The 22,300-nt window shown below is 36.9% G+C and overlaps 3 protein-coding genes, 1 long non-coding RNA gene and 1 pseudogene across 8 annotated transcripts; 3 read left to right on the plus strand and 2 right to left on the minus strand.

Annotated features, from left to right (window-relative positions):
- On the minus strand, nucleotides 1–1,219 carry LOC103319440 (UPF0481 protein At3g47200-like; annotated as a pseudogene).
- A 1,513-nt stretch (nucleotides 1,220–2,732) lies between these two features.
- LOC103319391 (alcohol dehydrogenase-like 7) lies at nucleotides 2,733–6,324 on the plus strand. 5 transcript variants are annotated; one of them, XM_089047574.1, is made up of 10 exons: nucleotides 2,733–2,928; nucleotides 3,046–3,182; nucleotides 3,276–3,322; nucleotides 3,647–3,969; nucleotides 4,072–4,154; nucleotides 4,250–4,325; nucleotides 4,437–4,548; nucleotides 4,662–4,782; nucleotides 5,843–6,004; nucleotides 6,121–6,324. In XM_089047574.1, the coding sequence occupies exons 1-10, from the start codon at nucleotides 2,865–2,867 to the stop codon at nucleotides 6,238–6,240; spliced, it is 1,245 nt and encodes a 414-aa protein (XP_088903700.1). In that variant the 5' UTR covers nucleotides 2,733–2,864; the 3' UTR covers nucleotides 6,241–6,324. The 5 variants fall into 5 exon arrangements, with proteins under 5 accessions (XP_088903700.1, XP_088903703.1, XP_088903701.1 ...); XM_089047577.1 differs by having other exon boundaries at nucleotides 2,734–2,928; nucleotides 4,437–4,492; nucleotides 4,684–4,782; XM_089047575.1 differs by having other exon boundaries at nucleotides 2,735–2,928; nucleotides 4,437–4,501; nucleotides 4,684–4,782.
- A 2,403-nt stretch (nucleotides 6,325–8,727) lies between these two features.
- LOC103319392 (uncharacterized) lies at nucleotides 8,728–10,420 on the plus strand. Its single transcript, XR_513275.3, has 3 exons — nucleotides 8,728–8,990; nucleotides 9,081–9,171; nucleotides 9,743–10,420. It is a non-coding gene; the product is annotated as an uncharacterized LOC103319392 (long non-coding RNA).
- Nucleotides 10,421–12,975: 2,555 nt separating this feature from the next.
- Nucleotides 12,976–14,871, minus strand: LOC103319393 (2-alkenal reductase (NADP(+)-dependent)-like). Its single transcript, XM_008220923.2, has 4 exons — nucleotides 14,445–14,871; nucleotides 14,185–14,362; nucleotides 13,827–13,993; nucleotides 12,976–13,716 (listed from the first exon to the last, which is right to left on the minus strand). The coding sequence occupies exons 1-4, from the start codon at nucleotides 14,703–14,705 to the stop codon at nucleotides 13,255–13,257; spliced, it is 1,068 nt and encodes a 355-aa protein (XP_008219145.1). The 5' UTR covers nucleotides 14,706–14,871; the 3' UTR covers nucleotides 12,976–13,254.
- Nucleotides 14,872–21,107: 6,236 nt separating this feature from the next.
- Nucleotides 21,108–21,664, plus strand: LOC103319394 (large ribosomal subunit protein cL38). The gene has a single exon (XM_008220924.3). The coding sequence runs from the start codon at nucleotides 21,199–21,201 to the stop codon at nucleotides 21,535–21,537; it is 339 nt and encodes a 112-aa protein (XP_008219146.1). The 5' UTR covers nucleotides 21,108–21,198; the 3' UTR covers nucleotides 21,538–21,664.
- Nucleotides 21,665–22,300: the final 636 nt, after the last annotated feature.

Genomic DNA, 22,300 nt, shown 5'->3' on the forward strand with positions numbered 1-22,300 from the left:
CTAAAAGTAACCCTTATATTTATCAAAAGAAAACAAAGGTAAAGATTTTATTCCATGTAAAATAATGACACTCAAGAGATGGAGAACAACAGCTGCAACGACAGAAATAGTTGCCCAAGGTGTGTTGAAATAGTTTTGCCTCAAATTTGCCTTCCATCTGTGACAGGGCGTTCTGCACTACTTGTTCAGCTCCGGTGCTGTCACCTAGCAGATTTTCAACTATTCCATGCTCAACAAGCAACTCCACATCCTTTGGGGTGTTCACAAAACGATCCATGATGACAATATAATCATTTATGTAATTTTCATCACAATGCATATGGCATTGTTCAAATGCAAGGATATTTCTAATTACAAACTCTATTGCCGGGGATATTTTCAATTTTGGAATTTCCAAAATCCCATCGGTGAATCGTATGTCGAATAAATTTTTGCTTGACCCTACCATAAATGTGACTCCTGCTTGATGTAGCTCTGTCATGCTTGGTATGGTGATGGTTTTGAGTTCTGCTGAAAGTTCAAAATTCGGTCTACATAAAGCTCTTACTAAACCAACAAAATGTTCTACTTCAAATAAATCGTCAGTTTCCTCTCGAAACATGGGATCCTGGAAGAACTTGACAGAAAGATCAAGTATTGAAAGACTCTCATCACACATAGGGAGTTTGTCTTTGTCTGGGTTAAGAATGAAGAATGGCAGTTGATTTTCAAGCATCTGCATGTCTAATAAATTTGTAACTGCCATTGTAACTGGTCTGTAAAATGTCCAGTCATTCTCATCCAGCAATTCGAGGAAACTCCACCTCAATAAGACCTCAATGATGAAGGCAGCATCTACTAGAATGATTCGTACAAATTCATCACTGCAAAACTCAATGGTTTCATCATAACAACCACGCAAACGTGCTTCGTGGTCCTTTGTTATTATAATACAAATCTCCAAGTTTAACTTACTATGACATAGAAAATCTTGTAGGTACCTTATGTTCTGTTCTTCCATGGCTTTTAGGCTTTCCTTACCATGGTGAAATGGGCCTATAGAGACTGCCTGTGGTGTGTAGGCCTTTTCTTTTATACACCGTAGATGCTCAGGAACCCTGTAGATACAACGATCATATGCCGGGGGAGATTAGCTATCCAAGTCCTTTCTAATCGATGTTGCTAATTCAATGTATGGGTTTTCTGTGTCATTTGGAGTAGTCAGATTACTTTCTTCCATTTCCAGCTCCTAATGTGTAAGTTGTTGTTGTGACTGTAATAGATGATTGCAATGATGATTAATCGAGATCACTGCACCGCAACTAACCAAATCTTTTGTTATTAATTTTACAAATGCTATTAACAAAAGAGCAATGCTAGAGATACCACATTTGCATACCACCTTAGGTATCAACTCTCTAATAAAGGTGGAGCCACCAATACAACGGGGCTCACCTTTATTAGAGAGGTGGTACACAATGTAGTATATATGTATTATATATGACTAGCATTTTTGTTAACAAAAACTTATTAGAAGTATGTTCATTTCAAAATGAGTAACTCTTAGTTTAGTGGTACATCTCTTTCCAATGTTGTAAGAGGTCCTAGTTTTATTATAATTAACAAAATAAGTAACTCTTAGTTTAGTGGTACATATCTTTCCATTGTTGAAAACTAGATGGTTGAACATTCATAATTTTTATTATAATTAACAAGTTGGTCTTAGCATTTTGTATATACTACTTTTTCCATACCTTCCTTGTTAAGTTTATAAGTTGGTATATTCTTTGGGTTCATCCACTTTTGCAGGTTGGTGTGAGTCATATATGACACCAACTGTTTTATTTTGGAGGGGACAAGTACTCAAGAGGAGACGGACAGTCTAGACCAATTCATACACAAATGAAAGTGATCTGGTAATGACAAACTATTTATATTATTTTGGTATGATAATCAGGTGATAAGGTTTTCAGCTTTGTTTGGTTTTTGATTTTGAGGTATATGAGTCAAATAAGTTTGAAAGTTTTTATAAAAACTAACGTTTATGAATTTAGATGCTAAATTTTGACTACAAATGATAAAATTCATTGGGCATTTAATCATGTATGAAGTCCAACGATCACATATGCTCCAAATAAAAAAAAATTGGTGGAACCTCAACATCCGAACTGGCACAACATATAATGTTTATTTATTTGAAGTGTATTTCTTTCTTCATTTCAGTAGAAGACTAAAAAAGCCCAACAGATCAGCTTCCTAATTAATTGTGCCTTTTCTTGTATCATCATGCACACAGCACACTGTCTTGAAATGACAAACTAGTCCATACTTTTATACTTCACAATATATACCAACTTGATATTCTTTTATTATTTTTATTATTTTTGGGATTTTCAGAATCCCATTAGCGATTTGTATATCATACAAGTTGTAGCTTGATTGACACTTTCCTGCTGCAGCTCTGTCATTCTGGGTAGAGTTTGGATTTTCCCTCCTCTACTTTGTATCTGCTCTGTCATGCTGGGTGAATTTTAATCTCCAATGTCATTTATATGGCTTGAGAGTCAATGGTGTGTCCTTTTCTTTTTCAATTTTCACATGTGACATGTCTTATATCATTTGTTTGATTCATTGTAGGGTCATTGCTGGTAAGATGCTCATCATTGGAAAACTTCTGTTCACTCATTCCTAATTGTCTTTGCATTGTCTCTTTACCTAACTCTACTTCAAATTGGGTCATTTTTTATTATATTTATTTTTCGTTAAAAATTTATCCTTGGACACCTAATTGTCTCAGCCGTTCAAGCATGTCCTATACACAATACACACTCACAGGAAGACTGACAGATTAGTCCGGGGGGGAGAGAGAGTGTGTGTGCGCTCTTATGGCCGCTATGGATGATGAGAAATTGCCAAGTGAAAGCCGAGGGAAGCCGATTCGATGCAGAGGTTCTTATTATTGATAAGCTTAATTGTTAGTTTAAATTTATTGCATATATTGTTTTTGAATAGTCTGAGACTCTGAAACTGATCATGTTGCATGTAAATATGTAATACAAATGGCAGCTGCTGTGAGTCGCAAACCAGGTGAGCCTCTAGTGATTGAAGAGATCATGGTGGCACCCCCGATGCCTTATGAAGTCCGTATTCGAATTATATGTACCTCTCTCTGTCAGACGGATCTCTCCTTCTGGAAAATGAAGGTTCTTGTTTAGCATCTCTTTTTCGTTTTTTGGTATGCTACTATTTACAATAATTAAGAGTTGATGCTTATCCATAGCTTCTTGTTTTGCCAGGACTTCCCTGCAATTTTCCCAAGAATTCTTGGTCACGAAGCTATTGGGTGAGCTCCGAGACTTTGTGATCTTACCTTTCAAACCATATTATTGTTAAAGAAAGACCGCTATCTCTTTAGTAATTGTCTATTTCTCTATTACTTTCAGGATGTGAAATGATGTGTTTCTCTTTCTTTTCATTGATTTATGCTATTATTTAAGAGAAGATGCTTTGTCAAATGATGGGTTTTCTCTTCTTCCACCACTTTTCTTCTCCTGCAATAAATTCCTAGATCTGCCCCTTCATATTTGACTCAATCAACAGCAAATAAAAATACCAACATATTCATGTCAATGAGGTAACTGAAGGAGATATATAAATTTCCTTGTAGGGTTGTGGAGAGTGTTGGGGAGGATGTCAATGAGGTGACTGAGGGAGATACCGTCATCCCAACATTCGTGTCAGAATGTGGAGAGTGTGCAGATTGTAAATCGACAAGGAGCAACCTATGTGCAAAATTCCCCAGGCCCTCAAATTTTATGCCAAGATACGGGACGAGCAGATTCACAGACCTCAGTGGGGAGGTTTTATACCATTTCCTCTCCGTGTCTAGTTTTACTGAGTATACAGTGGTAGACATAGCCCATATCACAAAAATTGACCCTGCAATACCCCCAAGCAGGGCCTGCCTCCTGAGCTGTGGAGTATCGACCGGTAAACTTGAAATTCCTAAACTTGTAGACATTCTTCTTGACTTGATGTGGCGGTGTTTGCAAAATTTAGACTTGAATTGTTATTTCTTCAATTCGGTTTCAGGAGTTGGTGCTGCTTGGAGAACAGCAAAGGTGGAGAAGGGATCAACCGTTGCTATATTTGGGCTGGGTTCAATTGGATTAGCTGTATGCATTTGCAGAACTTGTTTTCTTTTTACTTCTTTTCCTCATTGTCCATATTTGATTCACTCTAGGATCATATCCATGGTTGAACTCTCCAGGTCGCGGAGGGAGCAAGACTTTGTGGAGCAGCTAGAATTATTGGCGTGGATGTGAACCGAGACAAATTTGAAATTGGTAATTGGATCTTAGCTTGATTAAACTTTATGCTGTGCCTGTGAATTGATGTATGATGTGTTTAATCTGAATCTGATTAATGCAGACTTGTTCTTTTTCTTATTGACACAGGAAAAAAGTTTGGGCTCACTGACTTTGTCGACCCTGCGAATTGTGAGAATAATTCTGTGAGCGAGGTTCTCTACAACTATGCACCAAGATTTCATTACTTGTTTTTGTACTCGTATGCACACTTATTCTTGAAATTAAAAGATTATATTACTGGATGTTGATATGCTTTTGGTGGCTTCTGCTTTCACTTCTGATTGATTTGGTTATTTTACTAAGGATTTACAGTTTGTTTTTTACATGTATGAAGCAGATGATCAAGGAAATGACTGGCGGGGGTGCAGACTATTGCTTTGAATGTGTTGGGCTGATATCACTGATGCAAGAAGCTTACGCTTGCTGCCGAAAGGTCTGCCCCTCTCTCTCTCTCTCTCTCTCTCTCTCTCTCTCTCTCATATTTGGTCCTATCAAGAAAGTGCTATGTATCATATTGATCATGTGTGGGGTTTGGTCTCTTTTTCACTAGTCTAAACCCATAGGGCAATTCACAATTTTTGAACCAATGTGCAACATCTTTCAATGTCAATTTATCATTTGAACGATTGTTTTTTATTTGTTTTATCTTTACATCAAATATGTTTCTAAAGTTTGATTTCCATTTCAATTAAGTTCCTATCTTTACATCACATGCTTGAATCTTGTAATATTTTCATCAATAAATTAGGACATTTATCATTGATTGTAATTGAAATCTAACTACAATAACCTCATTAGGAAACGAAAAAACAAAAGAGTACAACTAACTATATAAACTTAATTTAAAAAACACTACTAGACCCAGATTGTTCCTTTTCAAAAAAGTGGACACAAGGGACATCATTAAGTTAGCAAAGTTGACCCCAAAAGAAGAAATTATCATTATTTTTTAAACTAAAAAAACTTAGCAAAGTGGAAATTTCAACAAGGTTACTAAAATTAAGAGGCGGGAAGAGAGAGTGACGCTTATATATTAAGAAATCGATCAGAAGTTTCTATACCACATATATCATAATTTGTGAAGTCTATGCTGAGCCTTATTTTGCATTGAACGATCATCCTAGGTAGTAATTTTTGAAATATATGTAAGAAATGTGTTTCAGGAATTTGTTGAAGTCTGTTGGAAAGTTTGTTTGATGTGCTTATAAGAGTTTTGAGCTTAGACGGGGATGGATATGGAAATGGCATACCCTCCCCTAATTTAACCCATTGTCATCATCTCTACTTAGACCACTGTTTGCCCATCCTTGAGATGTTAACTTGATCTTCAAGCAAAATCATGAAAATATACTTTCACTTTGAAAATTCTGCATGTACTTGGTATATATGCACAAGGAGGAAATTCCCATCCTCCACCACCTACTTTGGCCAAAATAGCTACAAGTTTAAATTTTGATACAAAACAATATCTAAACATTTCTTTTCAACTTCAGGGTTCGGGAAAAACAGTTGTTTTAGGCATGGACGGACCGGGCTCACAGGTGACTCTTCCCTCTCTTGATATCATTTTTGGCAAAACCCTCACGGGATCCTTATTTGGAGGACTCAAACCTAAATCTGATATCGCTGTCCTCATCAATCGATATAAGGACAAGGTAATTTATAGCATCTATCTGTTTATATAGGGGTGGTTTGCCTAACTTATATACCTTGGACATATATCCTTTTAATAATAATAATTTTTTTTTTTTGGGTTTTTTCATTCTATCAGGAACTACAACTTGATGAGTTTGTGACACACGAGATCAGGTTTGAAGAAATCAACAAAGCTTTTGATTTACTCATTGAAGGGAAATGTCTCCGATGTGTAATCTATATGACCAATGAATAACTTCTGTTAGAAACAGCCTGTACTTTAATATAAACTCTAGGCTAATTAACAATAAACAAGCAAAGGTTTCAGTGTTTAAGTAAATACTCCTGTTTGAAAAACCCTTAACCCAAGAATTTCAGTGTTTAAGTAACCTAAGGGCCATATATAAGGTCCTCGCTATAGAATTCTAGCTTACTTAGGGGCTGTTCGGTAGCATATTTAGAGGACCGTTTTTATTTTCTGAGCCCAAATACGAATAGAAAATGCGTTCAGTGGGTTGTTGACAAAAACACGGAAAACGATTTGGGAGAATGAATTTACTCATAAAGTGTAAAACGTGAAAATGCCAAAATGACAATTTCTCCATTCTCAACTCAAAATTAGAGTACGGAGAAAACACGGAGAAAACAAAATCACGCTTCATCTACCTCGTCCTTCGACTACGTCTCTTCGTCTAAGTCTGAAACAGATTTCTTGCTTCTCACTCTTGCAATCTTCCTACACACTCTCGGAAGATGTTGCTGCTCAGCATCCTCCTTTTGCTGATTGTAGTATGAAGCAATTTTTTTAAAAAGCTTCTGGTTTCCTATAAAGTGTAAGCAATCACGCTACCTTAGTATTCCCATCCATCAAGGAGAAACCTAATCTCAACGCATGTAGGAACAGTCCAAGCCCAAAAATAAGAAATCACCATATAACAGATATAGAGTCCGCCTATTATTATTGGCCCATATTATGTTTCCCATTAATAAATCATGTACCAATAGGTAGTACACAACAAGCCCATATACTAATGATGGAGCCCGAAAGCTCTTATACATTCTCCCACTCGGGCGAACAATTAACTAACGATGAATACATTAATTGTCCACCATGAAAGGTAATTAAGCCAAAAATTCTAAAACAAGTTTCTTGTCAAATATGATCAACACATAGGACCAATAAAGGAGTATGTTATATTAGTCAGACATATCCCAAAAAGCCACTGATATGCAACCATACCAGGAACTTAGGCATAAGTGGATTAACAATATAGCTTATTGTAACAAATGGGAACACACACTCCACTAACATGTATTTGGTCCTCCGAAAGATTTCAGTAAACTTTCCATTTGCTCTTATCAAACATGGGTCATATAGGTCTAAGAGCAAACACATGACCATTTGCATCAACATGTTATCGAAATACAATAACACAACCACGATGAGAAATTGAAATTCGAAATAAAAATACCTCATTGCATAAATAAACAATCAACCTTGTGTATATGCAATGGTTTCAACATGAGAAAATAAATTAGCTAAAACATGAAAACAAAATCAAAACTTCACTAGCTCGCGGCATCAAAGTCTGGAACTAACCCATAGCCGCTACATGTTTCCTAAACATTGATTCGCAATAGGTCAACTAACATGTCATCAGTACTGGTATAATCAACACGAGTTTGTCATTCCTTTACTTTCTCTCTTACCAACAAGTATTTGACACGAGTTCGTCAGATCTCTTGTTGTTCTTTGCGAAAAATATAGCTGGTTGATTATCACAATAAAGCTGAATCGGCCTCTCAATGGATTTAATCACGTTAATCCATCCCAATGATAAAATTCCTCAACCAACAAGCATCACATCTCTTGTGTTACTAATGGATTCTTGAAAATGAAGTAAATTATTATCACAGAGGCGAAGCAAGTAATTTGTTTGAATTGATGTAATTTTTCCATTTTGTATTTTGTCTATCTTTGAAGAAAAGTGCATTGGGGATCAGAAATGCCTTGTCACAAGCATTATAAAAAATAATATAAAATAAAAAACAAAAAAGATGAAGATATTGTGAATGTTTTGGCTTTAGTCAAAGCTTGTAAGCAATAATTGCAAACAATGAGGGATATGAATGAGATATTTTACTTGATAAAGGGCTCTGGTATGTGAGTGATTCCAGATAAACCAATAATCACTTTAAGTAGTTTTTAAGTTATTTTACATGGAGAAGGACATAGAGTGCTTCTCCCCATAAATGATGTTGCCCTCTCAAAATCACTCCCAAACAAGCAGAAAGTTTCTTCCTTTTATGGCAAGCACGATATTGACATTCTCAATATGGATGATGTGTGTGTAGCTCAAGGAACACGTCATAGAGTAGAGGAAATGACAAACCTTTCATTGTTATCTCTTTTACGTGCTCATTGATTAGCAACTTCAAGAATAAGATCGTCGTTTTTATGAAAGAATGAGTTGCTTCTTTGTATGACATGTTTGCACTCATACATGAAACATCACGAAAGCTTTTACTATTAACATAATAGAAAATTAGGTCTCTTTTTTTTCTTGGTTAGGGAATCCAGTAATTTTTTATTTCCGAAAATATAAATTTATTTTTCATTTAAGTCATATATATTTTTTGTATAATTTATTTCATACATTTTGTTTGGAAACATATATATATATATATATATATATATATCTCATAGCCCTGGCACTGGCAGGGAACGAAAACACTTGCCAAATAGAACATGGCGAAGGCTGTAGCAGATAAGATAGACCCACCAAACCCTAATACCTAACAGATGATCATGATATATTTAAGCCATTGTTTGTCAAAACCGCCGTTCACCTCTTCTACAAAACTGAGCTCATCATATCTTGGGTTCAATAGAGGGAATGGTTTTGGCGTCTGAGGGTATGTCTGAAGGCCAGGATGAAGAGGAAGATGATGCTGAAAGCCTCGAGAATTCTAAATTTAACATCGAATTAGTGATTCACCAGACGGGTATATACAAAGATCTAAAGTAACACTTTCTGTTTTATATAATTATTTGATTTCAATTCTCTAACGATTATATTTGAGTTTGTTTTGTAGAACTCTTTCCAATAGAGGGCCTGGACGACGAGCTCACTCTAGGAAGAAAGAGTATTAAAAAAAAAATTCAAGAGATGCCACGGCTGCTCAGGTAATCCCTTCATATTTACAAAATATATTTTCTTTCTGATTTGTTTGGGATGAGTGGAACAAGCAGTGTGTTTTGATTATCTAAATTTACCAAATTTTTGATCGCCTTGCTTGAAAAAAACAGCAGATCTGGAACATCATTGGTTTTGACGATCCTATGTTGGTTGGACTATATGGTTCAAAATTTATCATATTAGGGTTTGGATTCATGATTTACCAGAGGTATTTGTAGATCTACATCAATTAGGGTTTGATCTTCATGAATATAATATGTTCCTCTATGGTTTCCTTGTCACGGTTATTGGTCATATATATAGTTCTGATAATCTTCTCACTGAGTTATTCTGTGCAAAATCATTCACATATAATGTATATACGTCTTGGTGGCCTGTCTTAATTCTCCCAATATAGATTAACTCGACTTAATGTCAGAACTGTTGTGTCACTAGAACTATATATATAGTGACTTGGTGCATTGGTAAATGTCTGGGTAGCTTGATGGAACACGAGGGGAGTCCTCCTACATGAATTCCTTATTTGGAGATGAAATTTCTAACTTGCGTGTTTTTCAGATCTACGGAGGGAAACTGAGAAGATTCGTCCATCACCATTTTGATCAGCAGCGTGGCTTCCTCATCTCCCCTCCCCAAGATATTTCGGGATCAAGTCGGACTCCAGCTATTGGCTCGAATTATCTTTTGAGGTTTCAGTCAGTCTCAGTCTCATTGTCAAGGCAGCTTTTGCACGTCCATATGGGAGCATGCATTTTTAGCGCTCGTCAACTTTGTCCATATGCTGCAAAGCTGTCAACAAGAAGAAATAGAAAAGTCAGGCAAAGTATCAAGCATGAGGATTCTCGTAAGTTTATCAAACTTTATAACTGCTAAAGGTACTCAGACGATGAAAGAGCAACATTATGTTCATCATTAGAGGGGAAGAAACTACCATTTCAAAGGGAAGAAAGGATTTCTCTTCAGCTCCACTGGTTGTTTGTTCCCTCTTCTTGGTTCTTTGAAGGTTCAAATCCTTTGGTATTTACTATCATGTTTGAGGCCGAATCACGTCCTGCTTCTTTTCTTTTTCCAACCGAATCAGTGATTTACCAGGCATATATCCAATTCAGTTATTTGCATTGGCTTCTTGTACAGTTTAATCAATGATCAACGACTTTGCAAACAGGATGCTTAATTGTGTGAATAACACTTAATTATACAGATTAACTTGATGTTGTACAGATCTGTAGTTTGTAATATGATAGAGATACATCAATGAAGTCAGATTACTTCTCAAATCAAGTTTTACCAAAATTTGTAAATGAGTCGAATTTGTTTTATTGGTTTTATTGGTTTTCTTGTTTTAATAGTAAATTTGGCTTATTTTGCCACGAATACAATAGCGAGAGTTAAAATCAAAGCTTTAAGTCACGTAATACAAAAAGTCTCGACAAAAATAAGGGTTTCAAACATTGACAAACGATTACTTGGATTGATTAATTAACATTGTCATTTACAGCTGCAGACAATTTACACCAACCAATCATGCTATTTTGTGCAAGTGTGGAGATCGTAAGTGTGACTACGCCTGGCACTAGCAACGAAACCTTGATACTGGCCAAATGTGAAGGCTAAAGCAGATGAAAATATTTTTGCTCACCACTTTAATCTAAGGTGTACCCTCACCATCTTTTCTCAACACTTGACACGTATCCATTGACATAACTATAGTTAACTCTTTACTTTGTATATTTATGGAACCCTGGTTATGTGAATGGTACGTGTCAAGTGTTGAGAATAGTGGTGGTGGTGGTACACATTGGTTAAAGTGGTGAGCAAAAATGCTCCCGATCCCTTCTTCTATACAATTGGGATAAAGGCGACTCAGTTGGAATGTGCTCGAATCTGCCCACCTCTCCTTCTGTAATTTGCCTATAAAATTTGGGCTCGATTGAGAGAATGGTTTTCGTTTCCGAGGCTTTTTCTTAAGGTCAGGATGAAGAGGAAGATAATGCAGAGAACCTGACGTATGGTTCTAAATGTGTCAGCGAATTGGTGATTTACCAGATGTGTATAACACAGGTATGTATATATGTGTGTGTGTGTATACATATATCTGTGTTTTAGAATTTGATAGAGGAAATGATTCAGTGTAGTCCAACTCCCAGCTCCACAGGTGGAAATAATTCCATCTCCAAAGCTCCACGTATGGAGATGCTGGGCACTTGAGGAGTTGAGTTTCGTTTTTTCTTTAATTTTTTTTAAATATATAGTATAGCCGACCGGCTATATTGTTGAAATATAAAATATTCAAATTAATTATATAGCCTCACGGCTATACTTTTGTTTTTACTCGTATAGCCGTGCGGCTATACTTTTTAAATGTATTATATTCAAGTAGAGCCATGCGGCTATAGGTGGGTCCTTTTAAAAACTTTTTAATAAATAGTATAGCCGCGCGGCTATACGCTTTAAATACATATTGGGGTTATTTATTTTATATAAAATATTTTTCCCCGATTTTCTTTATAGATAAGAGTAGTTTAGAGCATTATCCATTAATATTAGGCCATTACCCGAGTCTCTACTATCCTTTTTTTAATTTTTTAACTTTTCTAGAGTTATTATCCATATAAAGAATTTAGTATTTTCCTGTTTAATACTCGTATTATACATATATGTATGTATTTTTAAATAATACTTCATTCTTCCTTATAATACTTATATAATACTTCCTTTTGATTTTTTACTTTTCCAAAGTTATTATCCGTATAAAGAATTTAATATTTTCCCATTTAATACTCGTATTATACACGTACGTATATATTTTTCAATAGGAAAATTCACTATTATACCCAATATAGGAGCCCAAATTATAAAAAAAAAACCTATATAAAATAGACTTTAGAAACACACCCAAAACTCATTTATAACATAACAAAAAGGTTTTAACTTCTCTTAAATGGTGTAGGGTTTATTTATAGTTTTAGTGTTAAGAATGAGTATATGGCTAAATATCTCTATTTTGAACAAAAATCAAAATAAAATTTCAAATTTAAGTTTGTTAATTTATATAAAAGAGGACCACTACATGAAAAGTTAAAAAAAAGGCCCACATAAATTTAGAATAAAGCCCAAAATGCATCAGTTAGAGTAACTCCACCCATTTCCTTAGCCATGGTAAAGGGTATTAGAGCACCACTATTCACGTGAATAGTAGTTGCCCTTGCAAATAGTATTTTCCGTTTCCATCCGTTGCCATGGCAAAGGGCAATTACTATTCATTTTTTTATTTTTTTCACAACTTTTTTTACCACAATAATTAATTTGGATAATATTTTAGGATTAGATTTTAGGGTTCCTACATGTCAATACAATTCATATCTCATAATCGAATAAAATTTTCAATTTCAAATTTCAGATAAATTAAAAAAATTGGCTGGTATTTATAGAAAAAAATTCATTAATTTTTGGGTATTTTTAAAAAATTCGAAATTTTTCTAGTATTTTATTGCAAGAAAATTGGTGCCGTTGGATTGGAGGAAAAATCGGATCGGAGAGTCCAGACGGCCACGTGGCAACAAGGAAAAAATCAAATCGGCACGCCAGGGAGGGGGTTGTAGCGTCGTGACCCTCGTTTTGGACCTCAGTGGCCAGCCGGCCGAGTTGGTGGGTCCACACCTCCCAGGCCTGGGCTGTCCGCTGGAACAAGTTCCCCGGGCTGGGCTCCCCCGCTAGAGTTGGTCTCATACACATAAAATCTTGTATTTCATTGAGCTTTTAAGACGTGTACGAAAAACAAAAGGTAAATATTGAAGATAAAATACCTCAATTTTTATTTCTGTCCAGGGCCTCCAATATCAATGGATCGGCCCTGCTACATTTTGTATACAAATTACTGTAGCAGATTCAAATTACAATAATATGCTTGAGGAATCCCACCAAACCAACCTGACCCTTACTTTCTCAAAGGACAGACAGAGAATTACAAGCAGTACTAGCCATAGGTATATAAGAAGAAGGCACAACAACAACAACACTGAAGAATTAACAAGTAGAGATCATCCAAGAACTAACTTTGATTTGATGATTCATTGGTGAGCAAGTGCAATGACTTGTTTGCCAAAATTGCGGCCATTGAAGAGCCCAACCAGGGCTGCTGGACCATTCTCAAGGCCTTCAACTATGTCTTCCACATACACTAATTTGCCTTGGCGGATGTAAGGCAGCACAAAGTCTAAGTATTTGGGCACGATGTGATCGTAATCGCGATGTGTAAATCCGTGTATATGCAGTCTCTTAAATGTAATTTGCATCAAATTTTTAATTCCTTGAGGCTCGGGAAGATTGTATTGTGAAATCATTCCGCAAATAGCAATGCGACCGTGTTCTCTCATGTTGAGCAGCACAGCCTCCAGCATATCCCCACCAACATTCTCAAAGTAGACATCAATGCCTTGAGGAAAATACCTTTTCAGAGCTGCGTTTAAATCATGCTCCTCCTTGTAGTTGAAGGCCTCATCGAACCCCAACTTATTCTTCAGCAGGTCAACCTAGTTTAATTAAACCAAGATTCATAAACAAAGACCATAAAATAAAAATGAAAAACTAGGCAGGAGTTATTCTTATGCAATAATGAATTTGAAGCCAATAAGAAGGTTACCTTTTCTTTACTTCCAGCGCTTCCAACAACATAACAACCAGCCAATTTTGCAAATTGTCCCACAAGCTGCCCAACTGCTCCGGATGCTGCAGACACGAACACGCATTCCCCTTTCTTCGGAGTGCATACTTCAAAGAAACCAGCATAAGCACTCTTACCGGGCATACCTACAGCGGAGGATTGGATTGGATCGGGTCGTATCAGATCACAAAGAAAGAAATGTAAAAGTAGTCACGACGACTGATATATAATGGGATGGGAGCAGACCATATTTATAATCACATGAGAGTTTGAATAGTTTATAGAGAGACAAGCAGAGATTTGATCAAATGAGTTGTATGTATGGATATGTACTTACCCAAAATTCCAGTATAGTAGGAAAGGGGTACATCAGTGTGCTGGATTTTGATGAGGCTTTCAGTGTTTGTGATGAAGCTATACTCCTCCCATCTGGTTAGCCCCCATACTAAGTCACCTTCTTTAAATTCTGGATTACTGGAGTCCAAAACTTTGGCCACACCATACCCACGAATTGGCTGCATATATATGTACAGGATATTATATTATACATTCATGCCTGTATCAACAAAATTGTGATAGATTTAAAAGATGACTTACAGAGCCAGGGGTACAATAATCGTATTTGGTCATTTTGTAATGAGAAGTATCCATGATGAGAAATCGCATCATTGGATCGCAGGACAAGTAGAGGTTCTTGACCAACACAATATTATTACAAGGCCCTTCTCCTTGTCCTTGTACATGTGGAACCTTCAAGCTTATGTTGCTTGTCTTCACATACATGTCCGACTCGGTCGGATACCTGCCAGAGACGTAGTCTCTCAAAATCACCTGCTTGTTGCTCACCAATTTTGCCATTATTATTATTTCTCTCAGGCCTCGATAATTCTCTTTTTCTTGTCTGCTGCTGGGTACCAGAGGCGGTCGTATTTATAGTAGGATTGGATTGGATTGGGGTCACTTACTTCCACTGTTGAGGCGGCGATTCTTGACTGGCTTTACAGTACCGGAGGGAAGGAAGGGAACGTAATTGCTTGCGACAGGAAGAATATAATATGCAATTGTACTTTAGTCTAATACAAAACCATGCATACATGGTATCCAAGTTACTTGAAACGTTTTCTTTCATTCTCTAGGAAGTTAACAATTCGTCATGCCAGCTCAAACAGATCAAATTAAAGTCATTTGGCAACTCCCTTTTGTCTCCCTATCCTAGTGTGCGTTTCAAACTTAAACACCGATGACACACCATCAATTACGTAATCCTCCCATATTAGTCGCCATTGTAACATCCATTTTTTTAAATAGTAAATTTAGCTTTTCCCCTTTAAATTAATTTTTTCTTACCAATTTAGCCCACACACTATATTTTATCTCCAATTTATCCCATACCATCAGTTTTTTGCAATTTCCATCCAAATCTCTGTTAAAAAAGTCACATGTTAGGCACATGATTCACTATTGAATTAAAATTTGATTTTTTTTAAGTTTAAAAATTTCATAACTGGAAAGAAAAAAAAAGGGCTTATTTACCGTTTTACCCCCTAAAATGGACCCTTGGTCTCACTTTACTTAAACTGAAATTTTCTCACTTTACCACTTCCATCTATTTCCATCCACAAAATCCTTAAGTGTGATGACGTGGCATGACATTCTAATAATTTTAGCTCCTTATCTTCTCACTTCTCTATCCCTTTGTCCCTCTACCCCTCTCTTCTCTCCCATCCCAACCCAACCTCCATCGCACCCCAACCCCACCTTCCTCCCTCTTCTCTTTTCTCTCTGCCTTTCTCTTCTCTCTCCTCCTCCTTTGCATCTCTCTTCTCTCACCTCCATTGCACCCCACCCCATCCCTTCTCTTTTTCTTTATATATATATATATATATATATATCTCTCTCTCTCTTCCTCAAAAGAGGGTTAGGTTGGGATAGAGTTGGACCCAAATTCCACTTTACTCCTCGTGATCAACAAGTGTCGAGCACAATTGACTTGGTTGCCCTTTCTTTGATTAAAAACTTAATTTCCTTTAAATGACTTCTATCGAAATTTTAGTCTCCCTGTAAGTCGAACGTTCCCAAAATTCACACATGTCAACAAGCATTTAAATATATGATACAAAAATAAGTAAGTTTTTCAAAGCAACTATCTGATTTATTTACAAATGAGGTAACCACTTGTGAACCAAGGAATCCTACATCAAAATGAGGAAGAGCGGGAAGGGAATTGCCCTGTGGTGGCTCTCGGATGCACGTCTACAGCCTGGGGGCGCAAAACATTAAAAAGGTGAGTGGACCCGAAAACAAAGTTTAGAAAATACATAAGAACATACTAACCCAACTGTAAAAACGGTTATGCAAAAATAAATCATTCTCTTCATTATATAGTACTGCAATCAATGCATTCATATATCTATATATATATATATATATATATATATATACCAATCATACTCATTATCAATATTAATCCTTTAAAAGTACTAAAATAAGTTTAAAACTACCACCTAAGTGTACCCCTTTATTTCCGTCAATTCCTGATATCCGTCAATTCCCCTCGCATCACTATTGGTGACACATCCTCGTAGGTCTCGGTGACACAAAGTCAATCCGAGCCGCATAGGATTCGGGGACCTTGGTCAACCTGATCCGCGTCCTCAGTCCGGTACCATTAAAAAGGCAATCGATAAAATCAACTGGATGTCCGTGGACATCATTATATCCGAAGGCAACATCTGTATATCTGGGTACCTAGGGTGGCTTAGAAAGTAACAATAATAATAATAAGCAAAGTTTTTGAAAGATCTTATAATTAACTGAATTTCTGTTAAGGTTGGACTGCCATTTATCGTGTTTAACTAAAATTCTCTTTCTCTATATCCCTAAAGGATATTCCACTCGGCAGCATGAAAATCATAATATTTAAAAGCATGTCTCATTAATAAAACACTAGTCTTTGAATAAAACTTATTCAAGATCAAATACTGAAACTAAATTGCATAAATTCATTTATGAAAAACAAAAGTCCACTTACGGTTGGTCCGAACTCGCTGGACCTTTGGAAGGTCACTCCTGCAGTCAACGTGCCCGAGTGCCTGATTCAAATACCATAATAAAATATATTAATAAACGCTCGGTATAAATATTTAAATAAAACCCCGGCTTCTAGAAGTGCGTGCATCAATTTAAAGTTATTCATATGCCCACATTACGTTCGTTTAATCCTAGGACATTCGTCCCGTGAATCGTTTCGATCGGACGGTTAGATTCGTCATGATCACACGATCGACGATTCTAAACCCTTAACCCTAGGGTTCGCGATTTGAGTATACGGGACTCCGATTCACGATCCGTCGAATCCTACACAATCCTGGCAAGGTCTAGATTAACATATCTAGTAATCACGATCCAACGGTTCGAAACTATTGAACCCGGATAACGCACACTATGTAAAAGTCCGCTTAACACTCAAACGACGTCCGAATTGAGATTCGTGAATGTCTATACGTTCGTAAGAATATGAGGATCATTATGAATCTCGCCGCCCAAACTCCTAACTTAGGTAAAACACCCAATTTAGAATCACTTTTTTGGACCTACCCCAAAAGTGGCCTGGCCCAATCCTACTTTCAAAGCTGAAACTTAAGTTGAGAATCGAACAATCTATGCTTGAAATTTCTAAAATCCTACCCAATCAGCTAAGTGAAAAATATATATCAAAATCTCGGACTTGGAAGAGGAAGCGGCAGTGGTTATGGAGCTTTGAAGGAGACGGCTGGAGAAGGGACGACGGAGAGAAGAAGAAATTGGGAAGAAGAGAGAGAATCTGAGTTTTTAAAAATCTGGCTTGGAAAATTACCATTTTGCCCTTAAAGTATTTTGACCGTAATTTCTTCGTTACAACTCCGCTTCGAGTCTACTCTGTGTCTACGGACTCGTTTCGTCGCGCTCTACGCAACAGTGGAAGTGGATGGGTCAAATTCTTCTCCAGTCAAAAGTCAACTTTCCCTTAATGACTTAGTCCAAGGGCAAAATTGTCCTTTCTCCTTAATAAACTAATAGTTAAATATTAATTAAGGTTTGGGTTATTACAAGAGAGAGGATAAAATGAGACTGAGCATTCGTTTTAGGGGGTGCAACAGTAAATAAGCCAAAAAATTAAACATGGCAATCAATGTCTTCCCGAGTCAATGACCATCACCTTTACCCCAAATTCAGAGCTTTTCTTTGACAACGGTGCATCAGTGAAGCTGTTGCCCAGTTTCTGAGCCCAGTCCTGCTTCCTTGACCAAACTTTACAACTGCCAAAGTTACTCATATATTCTTTGAGGACTCCCTTAAGTTGGTGTTGAAAATAATCTCTTTGGTTTTGCATGAGCGTGCTCTTACTGGGTTGGTTTTTTATAAATAAAGTGCAGTACTGCTTCATTAATTTAATTTATTAATTATTTACTTTTTAACTCATCAAAGAATAGCTATTTCCTTTTTTCCTTATATCTAAATTTTGTATTAAACAAATATACGTACCCATATGTCGATTCATGGATTGCTTTTTCATAGAGACGGGATGAGGCAATGGAAGAGCAAGATTATGTTCATCATTAGAGGGAAGAAATATTATTGTGGGATTAATTCCTCTTCAGCTTCACTGGTTGCTTGCTTGTTCCCTCTTCTTGTTCTCTGAAGGTTCAATTTTGGTATGAAGCCGAGTCACATCCTACTCTCTTCTGGATCAGCCATTTACCGAACGTGTATCTAAATGGATGATCAACGACTATGAAAACAGGACACTTGATTGAGCAAATAATAATGAATTATATGTAGACTGTAGTTTGTAATTCACACAATAAGTGTTTCCATTTCCTCAGTAACACTAGTATGTCATTAATTACAAGTTACAACAATGAAGAATATGTACAACAATCACAAATCTTCCTGTACCCAAACGAACTAAAAACGTGTAAACCGACAATTTAACACAAAATCTTAGTGGTGCCTTGAACAAATTAAATCCCCCAATAGGTGGCATGAACGGAAGACTGGTAATTCCCCAAGAAGAACAACGCCACAACCAGAGCACCCAAACCCAAAGGCTGCAGATGCTTCTTTAAAGATTCAAAGGGGTCATAACCAATTGGGGTTTCGATCCCAAAGAGGTGTCTTGAAAGTTGGCCAATGGGTTCAAGAACATGCAACGCAGCGAGTACAAGTAGTATTATAAAAAAAGATATCAAACCCACTCGGTCTCTTATAGGCTTGCAAATTGGTGATGAGAATGATGAGATTGACATGCGCAGAAAGACGACCGTTGCCGCTGAAACGACTCCGGGAAGAACACGGGTAACCCATCGAGGCCCTGATGTGCTTATTGTTCTGTGAACTCCCATGTTGATTGCATTGAATTTCCTAAGCGACCTTCGATCAAACAGTTTATGGGTTCTTGAAAATGAGAATTTCTTGATTTTTTGTTTGGAGAACGGAGAGAGAAGTGCGGAGAGAGGAGAAGGGTCAGTCCATAACCGTCTAACTTGTTCTTTGGATTTTTTGACCGTTAACTTCTTTTTTCTTTTTTGAGCCTTGGGCTACAAGTTATTACGCGTGAGTTTGAATATTTGGCGGCTTGGAAAATTTTACAAAAACTAGGGGAATAAATTAAAAGTTTCTCTTCCTAGTTTTTTTTTGGGGGGGAGCTTTGGTTAGTTTACTATTGTGATAGATAGTAATCTAATTTCACCTGATATGGATCAGGTGAATGATCAATAAATGAACCTCAAATTACAGCTAATAAATCCCATAAATTACAAGAATTGCCACTCAAATTAATTTTCATAATTTCAATATTTCATTTGTGGTGTGTATTTTTATGTTACTCTTATATTAGTTTTTTTAGACTTATAGATTAGAAAATGCAACATTTTGTATTTTTATGTAACTCTTGTATTGGTATTTTTTAGGCTTAAATAGAAACTGCAATGCATTGTGTTTTTTTTTATGTTACTCATATATTGGTAACGGAAAAAAAATTAAGTTAGTGAGTTATTACTAAAATCCAATCAAAGGAACTATGCAATGTTCCTACCACTCTCGTTTAGTGTAGATACTTAATGTAACCCACTCTTTGACCAATTGATTTCAGATCGAGCCCAAAACTTGGGAAACATCATGGTATAGTGTGAGGATTCATTTGTTCAGTTTTTACTGAAATCTAAGCAAATGAACTATCCAATATTCCTACCACTCCCATTTAGTCTAGAAACTTAATGTGTCCCACTTCTTTAACCAATAAATTTCGAATCAAGTCCAAAGTCTGGGAAACATCATAATATAATGGGAAGAATCATTTAGTGAGTTTTTACTGAAATCGAATCATAATATAGTAGGAATCATCATTTGGTGAGTAATTATTGAAATCTAATCAATGAAATGATGCAATATTCCTACCACTCCCGTTTAGTATAGATATTTCAAGTGACCCACTTCTTTGACCAATTAATTTAAGAGCGAGCCCAAAATTTGGAAAACATCATAATATAGTCGGAGGATGCATTTGATGAGTTTTTACTGAAATACAATTATAATATAGTGGGAGGAGTCCTTTGGTGAGTTTTCCAGAAGCTTCCCAGCACGTGCCATAATCTACCAGCACATGTCGACAACGCGTGTCAACAGCTTCCGCATTCTGTCGATAGCATCCGTTGAGAGCTTCCGAGCCAACCTGCCTTGAGTTTCCACAATCTGTCGACAATTTCTTCACAATTCTATCGACATCTTCCGAAGGCAATTGTCAACATAGTCGACACTTACTGCACATGATGGGCCTTAGCTCCCTATGCCATGCCAAAAACTTTGCTGCCTTTTCTCATCTCAGGACACTCCTCATCCCACTTTGTCTTGCCTTCATGTGCACAACTCGTTGCGCAACTTCCTTGCCTTAGCATGGTGCAAGACACTCAACCATGCCTTGGCATATCTCATTTGTCAAGGGTCTTGCACTGGGCTCCTCATCATTAACAAGTGCTTGCAATCAAGTTCAATTGGGCTTGCTTGCTCACATATTTGTATTACCTTTGTAGGTATTTGTATTCACTATAGTGCGTGATGGTTTTTGTGCCTGATTTATTAATACAATTATCGTTTTTCTTTATAAAAAAATATTTGTTATAAGGCCTAAAGGAGACAATTGGACCCAAATCCAATAACCAAGCAAAAGGCCCAAAAACTAAAACACTAAAGGTCGCACCCACCACGACAAATCAAAACTAAAAGATAATGTGTGCAAAACATTATCCCCAAAAGAGGTACAGAAACTAGAAAACCCAACTCCATCGTCTTTTTCTAACTGTGAGAAACGAAGATGTCAGTTTCAGCTGTGTTGGGGCCTCAATTGGTGGCTGTGGGTGTGGCCGTGAAGAACCCATCTGCGACGGCGTCGTTTGGGGTCCCAAAGACATCCCCATGGCGCGGCTCAGTTGGTGGAGGTACTGGGTTGATGATTGAGTGTTCGTCGAGGCCACAGAAGAAGGCCACTGCTCATCACAGGAAGACTCGGCCTCGCAAAACGCAGCCATGGGACGTGAAACGCAAGCCCACTGTGTACACTCCTCTGCCTCCTCTCCCTGCGGACTGGACATTGGTCTCGTCTGCAGATGAAGCTTCATCTTCTTCCCCACAAGAGCCACCCACTACTGAGTAGAACTTGGTTCACCCAATTTGGGTTATTATTATTATGTTTTGTTTTGGTTTTGTTTTTGGAGCTTTGGACATTTGAAGCTTTTGTGCATGTTGGGTTCTGTTTGACCAATTATTATCATTTTGCTTCATCCTGCTTCTTTATCTATCTGCCTATGTAATTTGGGTTGGGTTGGTTTCTAGGTTTGTGAATTAATTGAGGTTGGGTTTGGGTGGCATTGCTTGCCTCATTTTGATTTGGTTTAAAATGAACTATCAGATTTTAAAATTAATTGTCTATGGACTAATCTCAATTTTCAACTCATACTAGTATAAAAATGAGGAAATAACTTACGTGGGTTAGGCAAGTTCGCTGGGGCTGCCTTGCACCTAAGTTCGTTCGTAGAATTAGGCATTTTCTGTCGTAAACCCGATTGCAATGGGGGGCTCTGGTTTATAGTCATTTGGTCAATGTTTCAATCCCATTTCCTATCTCTCATCTCAACCTAATCCATCACAGAGCAATATTGAAGTTCAGTCATGCTATTTGCTTCCTTCTGCAATTCTATTTAATGGCTTCATGTTGATAGAGAAACAAATTCCTTGGAATGAAGGATGTCCTTTACCCTTTCCATTAACTGATTACGATTTGCTCTAGCGTTTGAGAGAATGAGTGATAATTTACAGCATGAGCATGGCATGATAATCAAACGTGAATAAATTTCCTCAGCACGAACTCGAAATCAAAGGTACTTTCCTCAACATCATCTACTAAAATGATACAATTT

Source organism: Prunus mume, linkage group LG2, assembly GCF_029339155.1.
Source record: "Prunus mume cultivar Tortuosa linkage group LG2, ASM2933915v1, whole genome shotgun sequence".
NCBI classification, from domain to species: domain Eukaryota; kingdom Viridiplantae; phylum Streptophyta; class Magnoliopsida; order Rosales; family Rosaceae; genus Prunus; species Prunus mume.

Coding starts and splice junctions, on each gene's coding strand:
- LOC103319393 (XM_008220923.2), bottom strand. CDS start 14,705: ATGGCAAAATTGGTGAGCAACAAGCAGGTGATTTTGAGAGACTACGTC. Junction 14,363..14,444: donor ATTATTGTACCCCTGGCTCT/GTAAGTCATCTT, acceptor ATATATATGCAG/CCAATTCGTGGGTATGGTGT. Junction 13,994..14,184: donor CTACTATACTGGAATTTTGG/GTAAGTACATAT, acceptor CCTCCGCTGTAG/GTATGCCCGGTAAGAGTGCT.
- LOC103319391 (XM_089047574.1), top strand. CDS start 2,865: ATGGCCGCTATGGATGATGAGAAATTGCCAAGTGAAAGCCGAGGGAAG. Junction 3,970..4,071: donor GAGCTGTGGAGTATCGACCG/GTAAACTTGAAA, acceptor ATTCGGTTTCAG/GAGTTGGTGCTGCTTGGAGA. Junction 4,549..4,661: donor CATTACTTGTTTTTGTACTC/GTATGCACACTT, acceptor AAGGATTTACAG/TTTGTTTTTTACATGTATGA.
- LOC103319394 (XM_008220924.3), top strand. CDS start 21,199: ATGTCAGTTTCAGCTGTGTTGGGGCCTCAATTGGTGGCTGTGGGTGTG.